At 37.7% G+C, this 12,190-nt stretch overlaps 1 protein-coding gene across 1 annotated transcript; it reads right to left on the bottom strand.

The window, feature by feature from the left end:
• Positions 1-2,868: 2,868 nt before the first annotated feature.
• Positions 2,869-9,458, bottom strand: LOC146558851 (5-hydroxytryptamine receptor 3A-like). Its single transcript, XM_085245921.1, has 9 exons — positions 9,404-9,458; positions 6,475-6,638; positions 6,268-6,312; positions 6,039-6,148; positions 5,309-5,478; positions 4,585-4,745; positions 3,781-3,991; positions 3,324-3,611; positions 2,869-3,086 (listed from the first exon to the last, which is right to left on the bottom strand). The coding sequence occupies exons 1-9, from the start codon at positions 9,456-9,458 to the stop codon at positions 2,869-2,871; spliced, it is 1,422 nt and encodes a 473-aa protein (XP_085102047.1).
• Between the last annotated feature and the right edge of the window lie 2,732 nt (positions 9,459-12,190).

The raw sequence follows: 12,190 nt of genomic DNA, 5'->3' as shown, positions 1-12,190 counted from the left end.
CCCCCTGGATGAAACGTCGATGGGCTACGTCCACACGTGCACGGGTATTTTGCACCCAAATGCATATTTTTCTATGCGTTTGGGTCTTTCTAGACTTGTGATTGCTCACCATTTAGTTTATAGCGTTTACATGTGGACGGAGATATTTTTTCAAAACTGCACGGCTCAACAGGATTTTCTTTTTAAAACAATTCCATTTTCAAAAATACCCATGTACGTGTGGACGTAGCCTTGGAGTAATTTTAGTAGGTCGGTCAGTTCAAGTCCCAAAGTCACAAAGAAATGCCTTTGTAACCCTTTCCGGTAGTGATGTGCGATACCACTGATTTCCTTTCCGATCCGATAACAAGTAATATTCAGGGTGGTATCGACGATACTGATCCGATACTTTGTAGAAAACTTATTTTATTTATTGTATAATAATAATAGCGTCATAATGATTACAGGACATCAGATTACTTGTTCTTATCACTTAATAATGCAGGGTTCATCATATAGAAATAAAAAACTGAAGTTGTGCGCTATTTGAACACCTTGCCTGCCTGCAGCACTAAAGGACTCCCTGAGAGACGTCTGTCTCGCCCTAGCAGCACCTGTCCCTCTCCCACTCTTCAGTTCGCCTCAACATACGCTCGTCATATTCTGTGATATGATTTACTCTGAGGTGTTTGACACGGTTAGTGATGTTGCCACAACCATACATGCCAACCCTCCCGATTTTTCCAGGAGAATCCCGAATTTCAGTCCCCCTCCCGAAAATCTCCCGGAGCCACCATTCTCCCGAATTTCTCCCGATTTTCCACCCGGGCAACAGAATTGAAAAACCATATCGCAGAATTCATAGCGCGGCCCAGCCAATTCCAGTTTCCAACAATGACGGCAGCTACTTAGTTTTAATATTACTCTTTTTTCTCTTTCTGGGTCGCAAAAAAGCTTTTAACATATTTTCAGGTGAGCATGTAGCTGTGTAAACTTCAAATATCTGAGCCGACCGACACATCGTCTTCAAACCCCCGCGGCCTTTCACTACTCGGGTTAAACATGATATATAAGTCACTTTGATAACTTAAATATGTTATTGTTTGGCTTTTTCAGTGTTTTATTTGTTCGTGAGTAAATCGGTTTGGCTGAGATTAAAGTTATTAGATTAGATTAAATTAAATTTAACTTTATTAATCCCTCGGGAGGGTTCCTCCGGGGTTTTCACACAGCTGAATAAACGTTAAACAAAAAACTAATTAAACAAAGTGTGAGACGGTCGAGAGTTTACGTCAGCGCCTGGTTATATTTTAGATAGCAAGGAGCAGACGGCAGAGTTTCACTCCACCGAGGGAGCTCGTGATGTACTACCCGGCTTTCTTTAGACCACGAAGGCCGGGTCCTCAGGTGGAAGCAGCCTCTGAATTTGGACACCCCCGCTGTTTCCGGGCCGGCCAATAATAACGGTGACATTTAACGTATTTTATCCGATAAATAAACCCTGTAAAATGCATTCATCCCCCCTCAACAGCCCTTTTGAATGTCTCCCTAGTATGGCCACAACACCTCACTCTTGGAGCACTTTTTTGCCACTTTTATCGCAAACCACGTCTCAGCTGTTTGTGGAGGTAAAATAAGTCCGCACATGACTCCAATTACACTCAGCCATTGTTGTGAGTGGTGATGTGCGGATTGATCCTGAAATATCGATTCCTCCGATACCAGTCATTTATGTTCTAGAATTGATTCTCATATAAAATATCAATATTTTAGTAATTTAGGGTAAATATGTAGTTCATCATTAACAGGAACAGTGGAAAGAAACTATATCATTCGGATCGTTTACATTCAAAGGAATTACTTCCTCTTCCGCCTTTCATAGTAATGTGCGAAATACGGCTGTATAAATGTCTCGCAGCCCCTTGGCGTTTTTTTAAATCCTGCATATTATTAAAAGGTGGTGATGGCGAATAAATAGTCCATCAAAAGCTTTGTGGGTCAGTCCATCTCAGCCCAGGATCAACTTTATTGCTGGCTTATTGTTAATATCAGGTAACAACAACAAATTTTCATTTCCTACTTTATTGTTCATACTTTTTCTAAAGTAGATTTTCCTCTGTGACTTGTGTCTTTGATTTAAAAAATAATGGTAAGCATCACTGTTTTTATTTTCAGAATTACTAATTAAGATTTTATTTTCATTAAAATTTCTTTCTTTGACAAAATAAAAATAATAATAAATACGTGTGTGTGTTTAAAATGGATTAAAAATGTAATGCGTCTGAGAATTTATTACCACACGACTCTTCTTCAGCTGATTTCACACATAGAGACAAGAAAACTGCATTGTTATAGTTCACTTCAGTTATTATGTTACTGTTTTCTGTCATCAGATCTTGGGTTAATTTTAAAAAATTTGTAACTGGTAGGGTTAATAAAAGAAGCTACTGCTGTACATGATTAATGGTAAAAAGCAATAAATCTAAAGGCATGCTATATATATATTAGCACTTTGAAAATCTTACTGATCATGCAAAGCTCAAACCACATCGAATCATACATTCATCCACTTTAAGCAATATGATCTATCCCCAAATGCACAGCCAGTTTACAATCACCCGTTAACCTAACATGCATGTGTTTGGACTGTGAGAGAAAGGACCTTGTTGCTCTGAGGGAAGATTAACTCATTTATTACTGTGGCAGATGATGGTGATGATGACCAGCCCCTGTCCTAAAACCACTGCACTGTATTTATCAGTTGGCCTGTTTCAAAATTACAAGTAAATTATACTTTATGTTAGAGAAAAAAAATACAGTCCTTGTCATGCATTCACGTTTTCTAATTGTTTATACAAGACACCCATCCTGGATCATATCAATATTCATTTAGGTTTGAGTGATCCAAACGCACCACATTGTGACAATAACCATAGCATAGCAGCTGATGATCAGTAGATAGATACGAAACAGCAGGAAGTCAAGGACATATCCTACATGGCACCACTGGTCCAACAGCTGGCTTTCCTTCTGCAGAGAGACGAGGTGGGCACGAAGTTCAGCAAGGTACTGACAGATCTGTTGCAGTTCAGGCAGAGCAGATGTACCTGGCAGAAAAGTGGAGATTAAAAAGTCAAATAAAGAACACTCCATAATATATTTAACACCACAGATATCTTTTAATTTAATACAGAATAGAACATTTGCCCATGTAACCTTTTTGTATCTGAGTGAACCAAGTGATGCCTGCCAGTATGTTTTCTCAAATACTTTTAAGGTCACAAGATTTTTCAGCACCAATTGGCCATTGGCAGTAATGACAGAGTATTATGTAGGTTGGCTACCGTTACTAACTGGGTGCTGGTCAGGTGCCCGGCTGGCTGGTTGAATGATCCAAGGACCAGAACTGCCATTGGAGTTTCCAGGTTTATCCTTCTGTGGTGTAGAAGGTGGCTGGATATCTTCTGGCCAGCGGTAGCAGATGAGGTTTGCTATATGTTTGAGCACAACAATCCTAACCCACTTTGGAACCTCCCGATATTTCAAGGAGTTATGGTGGAGGACATTTGTAATGATGACTGTTTCCAGTAGACTGATAACCATGAGGGCAAGACACACTGAGAAATAGATACCTAGATTGAAGAATCAAAGAACAAACATTAAAGTAGTCATACATTTAACTTTTAAGATGTTGGCCGAGTTGTTTATCAGCACTTTTAACAGGCAGCTAAATTTGGGGCCTATAAGCCTTCCAACCATTTTCTTCTACTTATCAATAAGGTGGTTTATAACAGTATGCACCTATGATGGGAGTGCCATTTGCTGTACTTGGCAGCAGGTCGTTCATGATGAGCAGGAAGACTGTGTAGCCCAGGATGAGGGTCATTTTGAAGGAGGCACGGTCGACGTTATGGGGAGGCAGGTAGAAGGACAGGATGTCAATGAGCATGAGGAAAGAGCTTGGGATCAGAAGGTTGACCACGTAGAGCACTGGGCGCCGCTTTACGACCACCTAGTGAACAAGAAAGCACATGCAGTTTAGATGCATCTTCACAGGGTGTGACTTCTGTATTCAGAAAAGTGAGTTTTTAATTTTGCATTCACTTTCTGTTGGTTCTTTTTTAGTTTCTATAAACTGATAGATACTGAATTAGTAAATGCTAAATTCTAAAATCTGTTCACCGACTCCTGTTTGGGGATGAGAATGTACAAAACCATCTGCCTGTTGCAGTTCAAAAAGTTTGTATAGGAGACGTAAGAAAGGAAACAGTTAGCTAAAAATCACTTTAAAGGTCTACAGTGATGCAGTGGCTTGCAGATAATCTGTGGTCAAGCAGTAAAGCCTTTTGGATGGTTTTAAAAACAACTTCTGACCTTAATAATAAGAGACTCAGCTACATGTCACACTCTGTGTTGAGCTAAACTATACCTGCTGGCTTACATTGTATATTTGCCATACAGACACTAGTGGTAAATAGCATTAATAAGTAAGCATCAGTCCCATTGTTGCTGTGCTGTGGAGTCTCTGATGCCCAAATTAGTTTCAGTCTGTTATATTTGTTTTATTTAAAAGTAGGAAATTCAGTGAAAGTGTGGCTCTCTGACCCAGAAGGTGATGATGTCCCATTCGTCGATTCCAAATTTAAGTATGGAGGTCTTTCCCAGTATGTCCACCAGCTCCCACTCTCCACTTGCTTCCAGGTATCGTTTTGAGTTTAGAGACATCTCCTTAAAAGGCAGAGCTGGACTGACCCTCACATCCCGTACTATGTAAGACAACCACAGCAACACAATACACTGTTAGGTATACATACAAAAGTAATTTTGTAATTTGCACACAATGTATGATAGTTGTGTGATTGAAATGAAGATGTTTGGCTTTCATTTAAGCGGTTTAATAAAGGTATTCAATTAACCCTTTAGGAAATACAGACATTTTCAAACATAGTCCTTCAAATTAATTGGAGTCAGTCTCATAGCAGTTACCTAATCTCAACCCAAACAAACATGTTTTTTATTTATTTATTACAACCCAAAGAGACCCAAAAACAAACAGCAACTGAAGGTGGCTTCAGTAAAACCCTAGCAGGGAGGAAAGGGAGGAAACAGTATTTGGTTAGATGGCTTCTGCACTTCAGGCAGTCAGAGAATTTGTATCCCAGTATTAAAAACAATTATTATGTTTAAAATTATGTTACTTTGTTCCATTAATATTATTTAGCCACTGAAGATGTGAACTATGTGTAAAATTGGCTGTAATTCCTAAAACGGCTGATGCAATTTTTTTGTTAAACCCTCTGAATTAAAGCTGAAAGCAGCCCATTCTTACTGGTGTGCATGTAAGAGCCAAATGTAAATGTGCAGTTTTGCACATCAAAAGGAAAACTGAAGATCTCCAGATTGCAGGATGAGACGAGCCGCAGCATCCTGTCCCAGCGGATGTGACCCGTGTGGTTAACGTAGACGTAAGGACATGCCTGGGAGACGTCGTCATCCACACTGGCAGGGGGAGGTGGGGAAATTAGGAAATAGTATAATATTGAACAAAAACAATGACAGAAAAGAGAGATCGTATTTGTATCAGTCCCACTGTGGATACATATGTATGAGACAGTGTAAAGTAAAAATAGAACTAAATACAAGTACAGTCATTATTTATAACTCCATAGTTTTATAAGTGCCCCTGTAAGTAATTACAGTAATCAAGTACACACAATACTAGGACCATAAGAGGTCTGTATCCATCCTTATTACACCTGTGGTTCCTCCACTGTGACAAGCTAAAATGTCTGCATGAAAAGGTCGATAATGTACCTGCAGATGACATCTTAGAATATCGACATGGTTTGTATTTTGTAACTGGACTTCAGGATCTTTGGCTGATTCCAAGCCTGTTCACAAAAATATCTTTTTCAGATCTGTATCAGCATTTCATGCTTATCACTCTGTACTTATGGCAACTATGCATGTGTGGTTTTGTGCTTAAAGGTTCATTTTGCTGAGCTGATTAAATGTATAAATGTTATTATTTAAAAAAATGTTTTATTTGAAGTGCTTACAACTCATAAACAATGATGTCCGGAGACCAGAGCTCCTTCACAGGTAGAGAAATCTTCGTGACACCATCACACTCCTTGGGGTCCCAGACCAGGAACTCATTGTGCCAGTACTGCCACAGAAGTAATGCATTCATTTTAAACCTCCAGTGTAACATTTAAATATGTGAGCAGCTTTTTACAGTGTCCATGGTTATACTTACTATAAGTTTGACATTTATTGAGTACTTACCAGTCTCAGCCACAAGAAAGTAGTGAGCATCTGAGTTTTCTCATTCTGAAATACAGTGAATATGAGTAAACCTGTTGTTGACTGGTACCACTCAATTCGAGTTAAAACAGCATTAAATAAGAATAGGTATGATAATAATATGGGGTTTTAGAGAAATTCCTTAAGAAGTCTTGGTGCATTTCTTAAAGTGGTAATAAGGAAACTCACCACACCGAGGACAGCATACAAAGTGAAGGAGATGTTGGCTATGGTGGGATTGCTGAGGTTCACGGCTGGCCTGAAGGGTTGGAGGTCAAAGACAGCCTGCAAGGACTCGTGTGTTGGGCCACTGTGGCCATTTTTACAAGACAGTATACTGTAACATACAGACACTGACCACAGAGAAAATGTATTTCATAAAAACAACAAAACACAAAGAATAAACTTTGCTTTTGAGTTTTTGCCTTTATGGATTTTTACCTATAGTGTCAGTTTAGATGGGGTGACCAAGAGGGTCACCTCAAGGCACTTTATATTGTAAGATAAAACCCCTAAAATAATGACCCCCTTGGAGCAAGCACAATAAATTGAAATCTATTAATTACTGTATTTTTCTGACCATAAGGCACACGGATTATAAGGCGCACTGTCGATGAACGGGTCTGTGTTTTTATACATAAGGCGCACCGAATTATAAGGCGCTTGTTAAGCAAAACAAGCATTAGCATTCATCCTCCAGCTTCACTGTTTATGCTATGCTATGCTAATATAGCTGTGCTGCTAGCGATCACGGAGCACATCATTATATACCAGCTAGCCCAGGGGTGTCAAACTCAAATACACAGTGGGCCAAAATTCAAAACTGGAACAAAGTCGCAGGCTAACGTTAATATTTATTGAAATATATTTATTCCTCCAGATATAAGAATGAATCTTTTCTTATGGACTCAAAAACGTTTTGCTGAAAAACTGAATATGGAACAAGCAAAGCTTAATACTAAACTGTGGTGGACCACTGGAGGGCTCCACTCACACCCAGTTCTCAGGAAGTGTTGTTGCTGTGTTTTGGAGGGAAAGTGTTCAGTTCTGTGGTGATGAGTAATAAATGAGCAGTGTTTATCGAGAGCTCTCGTGTCGTCTGTGTTTACCTCCACAAAACAATATATATATATTAGCTGTATAATACCAGTAGGCCAGCTCTAATAGTAATTTGGTATGGCTTCGCGGGCCAAATGTAATTAGGTTGCGGGCCAAATTTGGCCTGCGGGCCAGAGTTTGACACCTATGAGCTAGCCCAACTTCAGTAACCCTACAAACGTCACTGCTGTTTAGTTTTCTGTCTTCATTTATGTTGGAAGTGATAGCAGAGCTGTATGTTTGAATTGTTTCAGAAATCTCTCAGTCAGAACATGCTATATCATATTTAGGTGGAAACTAGCGAGCTAACTTACGGCTAACTTCTATCTCTGTTAAATTTAATAAATCCTATTTTCATGGATGCCTGGATGTTAAACGTAATTGTTACATCTGGTAAAGCAGCAACGCTGATCATTTTATTAAAGATGAAAGAATTTAGACAGTTTTTACCTCTCATTGATGCCGCAGTGTTGATTTGACTTTGGGACCCGAGGCGGATGGATTGTTGGACCCAGATTACTCCGCGAGACTCCTGACTACGGTAGCCATAATGCTCCAACAATCCATCAGCAGTGCGGCTTCATAGCTTACAAAAGTCGTACTAAAACATTTTTGACAGTTTTTTGAACGCTGTGCCACATAAAATCGGTTCCAGGTCAGTAAGCACAACCAGAATTCATACATAAAGCACACCGGCGCACTGTCGTTTTTTGAGAAAATTAAAGGATTTTAAGTGTGCTTATAGTGGGAAAAATACAGTAGATATGATTCAGAAAGGTCATTGGAGAGAATTGTACTAAACAAATATCAGTAGTAGTGCAAGTAGCTGTACATAATATTAGCTGTGAGATGGCGATGACTAATTTATTCTCTGATGGTTTAAATGTATTTTGTGAAAATATTCATTTAGTCATTAGTTGTTTCGATTAAAGAAAAACTTGATTCAGCAGCTCTGACTGTTTGTCAGCTTGGTTACAGTGTTGAAAAGAAACCTTATGATTCTATTCTCTTTTTTCAGCAATGAACAATAAGTGCCCTAGCTTCACCGAGGAGTTTTTAATTTTTGGTTTTTAAAGCGCAACAAACTTTTTTCTTAAACTAAATAAGCGTCTTCTAAATTAGTGAGATGACTTTTCCTCTCCAGTTTACAGCTTATCTGCTTTCAGGTGTGTGTTTATGAGTTACACTAGGCACTTCTGATTGTAGACTTTATGATGGATTTTTATAGGCGTATTTCATACATAAGACATAATAATGTGTATGTACAAAATGTTACTTAGTTCTATCATTTTCAATCAGCCAGATTTGTTTTGATTCTTAACTGAATATTTTAAAATGTATGTACTAACACTGTATGATAATTCTTCATATTTAAACAATAAGAACAAGAGTCTAATGTCCTGTATTCATTATAAACGTATAGTTTGAAATACTCTCATTTTTAATCCAAACACATCAAGTTTTTGCTCAAAGTATCGGTATTGGATCAGTATTGCTGCCTGAATTTTACTGTATTATCAGATCAGAAAGGAAATCAGTGGTATTGCACATAAGATAAAGGGGGGGGGGGGGGGGGGATGATTGAACTTATTTATAGCACTTTTAGAAAGAGATCTGCTGTAATCAAATGTTATTCATCAAATGTCAAATCAAATGTTATTCATTAAAAGCCATTAAACAATAACGACAGTTGCCAACTAGAAGATGAAATAACAAAAAATATTTATAGCAGTAAAAAAAACAAACGTCTTTGCAGTACTTATACTTAGAAAGTGTGATTCTAGCATACCACAGTGACATAAACTAAATGTACAAAAGGGAAAAGAAACAAATATATTTGCACAGTAAGACTGATTTTAACCTGAACCTGACAGATAAAACCTTTACATTAGTAATAATTAAAATAATAACAGTCATGCTTATCATTATTATTAAAAACATTTGTTGCAGATGAAAACCTGCTTAGGTTTAGAAAATAAAGTATGAACACTTAAGTAGGAAATAGAGGTGTTATCATTACCTGACATTAAGAGTAATCCTGTGATGAAGTTGATTCTCTGCTGAGACGGGCTCATGCTGAAAGCTTTTGATAGACTAAACTTTCTCCACCACCACCTTTTAATAATGTGCAGTGAAAAGCTCCTCCTGATAACACACACACACACACACACATACTTGTTTTTGTCTCTTAAAGAAATATTGTAATGATGAACCTCTGGAGATTTAGTGCCTCCTTAACCACAGCCACTACCTGCCTTACCCCGAACAAAACAGCAATCTTAAGACTAATAAACACTCTATTGTTTAAATCATCAATGTTTTATACACATTTTATAAGTGTCTCACAAATAACAGATTTCACTAAAAAAGAACAACAAAAATAATAAACAAAACAATATATGTGCTAGAACTCTGTTGTGCATACCTGTCAAACTTTCAGGACCCTTTAACACGTTTTTTTGTGTTATTATCTCTTTTATTGGGACAGCTGTTGAACATAACAGTAGTTTGCCTTTTTACACTTTCTTTGCTGTCACATTTTAACTTGTAATTGAAAAATAAAGAAGACAGAAAAAGAAGAGAAAAGAAAAGAAGAAGAGAAAAAAAAAACTAGGGTTAGGAGGCAGCAGGGCAGGTAGGTTTACGTAGTACTCAGGGTTGTAACATCATATACAAAATCACACCTCATATGCTTAACATAGTCTGTCCATTTAGACCATATTCCATAGAAGGTATCCCTCTGAAGTTTAAGAGAAAATGACACTTTTTCCATCGTATAGATCTCTTGTACAGAATGTATCCAGTCTTCTATCGTTGGTGGTTCAGGCTTAAGCCATCTTCTCGTAAGAGGCTTTTTACTTGCGGCCAGAAGGATATACAGGAGTCTTCTGTCATTGGAATTCAGTTTATCCACTGGTGCATTGCACAAAAATATGGTCTCAAAAGTTGAAGGAAAAACAAATGAAAAAACATTTTGTAAATGATCATGGATTAGAGACCAATACTGGCGAATAACTTTACAGTCCCAAACCTTTAACGTGTTTTATTATGCAAACAGTCACAATGGCAGATTATTTCAGTCTGTTTGAGGTCACTGAGGCCTCGTGAATAGATTAAAAAACAAACACACAAACCAAAAATCACCAACAAAAATAGCAGTAAATAGAAAACTGTGGTCTATGCAATGCGTCACAAACACATACAGGGTAGCACAGAACTTGTTTTTCACACCTACAGTAACCGTTCACCCATTTTGTTTTTCAGCACCTCCACCTGTGGGAGCAGCAGTCTTTTCCGATACCTTTCGGTGTGTACTGTGCTAATGATCCACACAATTATTTTTGGATTTATGCTTTTTTGAAAACCTATGACAGGCTCTGACCCTGATACATAGCTTAAAATAAAATGTATGATTCTTAAATTGTACATTTTGTCATAAACAAAGACAAGAACAAGGACCCAAGGTGCCAATCAAGAAAGACACCCCTACTTCAAAACTCACACCTTCAAGCTTGAATGAAGTTTGCATCTGTCCACGTGGACAAACCAAACGCTTTCTAGAGAACATTTTTATGGTCAGACAAGACAAAGACTGAACTATTTGGCCTCAATAACAAGCGGTGTGTTTGGAGTAAAGGTGAGACTTTGAAACCAAAGAACACTAAACCGTCAACCATGATAGTGGTAGCAAAATACTCTGGTGCTGTTATGCTACCAGTAGTACTTGTAGATAACACAAATGGACGGAATATTCAAACGGAAGACCACCTTCAAATTATTTAACTTTACTACAAATCAACAGCTAGATGTTTGCAACACATTTCAATGTTCCCAAAGGATAATGAAAGCAAACACACATCAACACTGGTTTTGGAATGCATAAAGCAGACTAACATTAAGCTTCACCATCCAAGTCAGGAAACTAACCACTATCAAATCTGCCAAAAAGAGTAATCAATTATCTTGAATTATGCCCAACCCATATGGAAAAGAAATAGAAAAAACTTATAAAAGACTTGCATCAGATGTGGCCTACTTCATATAGTGAATCATATAAGACTTATATGATTTACTCATGAAAGTGGCCACTTTCATATATTGTTTTAGTAAGTATCCAAAACATACAAGTTTCATTTATATAATTTTTCTAGGGTTCTTATATCTGTTTTCACTCTTGTATGCTTTTCATACAAGTTTCACACAAGACAGATACAAACTTTATAAGATTTATATATATCTTTTCCATATGGGAAGGCTTGTTGATGGCTGCACAAAACCACACAAAAAGATATATAACCAAAAATTAGTGGGGGTGGCTATTTATATTCGACTGTGTGTGTATACTCTTAACCCTGTGTGGATTAGAGAAAATCCAAAATAATTCTAACTTGTTGTTTTTAAAAGTCATTAAAGATGTATGATGTAGAACTCTTGGAAGGCTCAAATTACCCCGATAATCAGGTTCATAATGAAATTATATATTAAACTTGGAGCTACTAGTCAGGCAAGTGTGAAATGAAACACAGAAAAGTAACATTTTGAATATTGTAAACACTTGCTAAATCAATAAATTCAGCATATTATAATCCTTTTTTTTAACCAGATGAACTCTGTAGGTGACTGATCTGTTGATTTCATCTGAAGCCAAACACAGTGGTTATAAAGCAGACAGAAGACAAGATTCATGACTAATAGATGGTCAACGACCAACCCAGTTCCTTCAACACGCTGTCCCCCAGGTGTGGTTGGATGGGTGTGAGGGTTTCTCTAGATGCGCATACTCTGCAGATCTGTTAATGAGAAGCTG

The sequence above is a fragment of the Mchenga conophoros genome, linkage group LG15 (assembly GCF_057382185.1).
Source record: "Mchenga conophoros isolate Kocher_MC1m ecotype Shallow Benthic linkage group LG15, M_conophoros_male_GT1.1, whole genome shotgun sequence".
Classification (NCBI taxonomy): domain Eukaryota; kingdom Metazoa; phylum Chordata; class Actinopteri; order Cichliformes; family Cichlidae; genus Mchenga; species Mchenga conophoros.
Note: the sequence above shows the minus strand (reverse complement) of the source record. Positions and strands in the feature narration are given on the sequence as shown.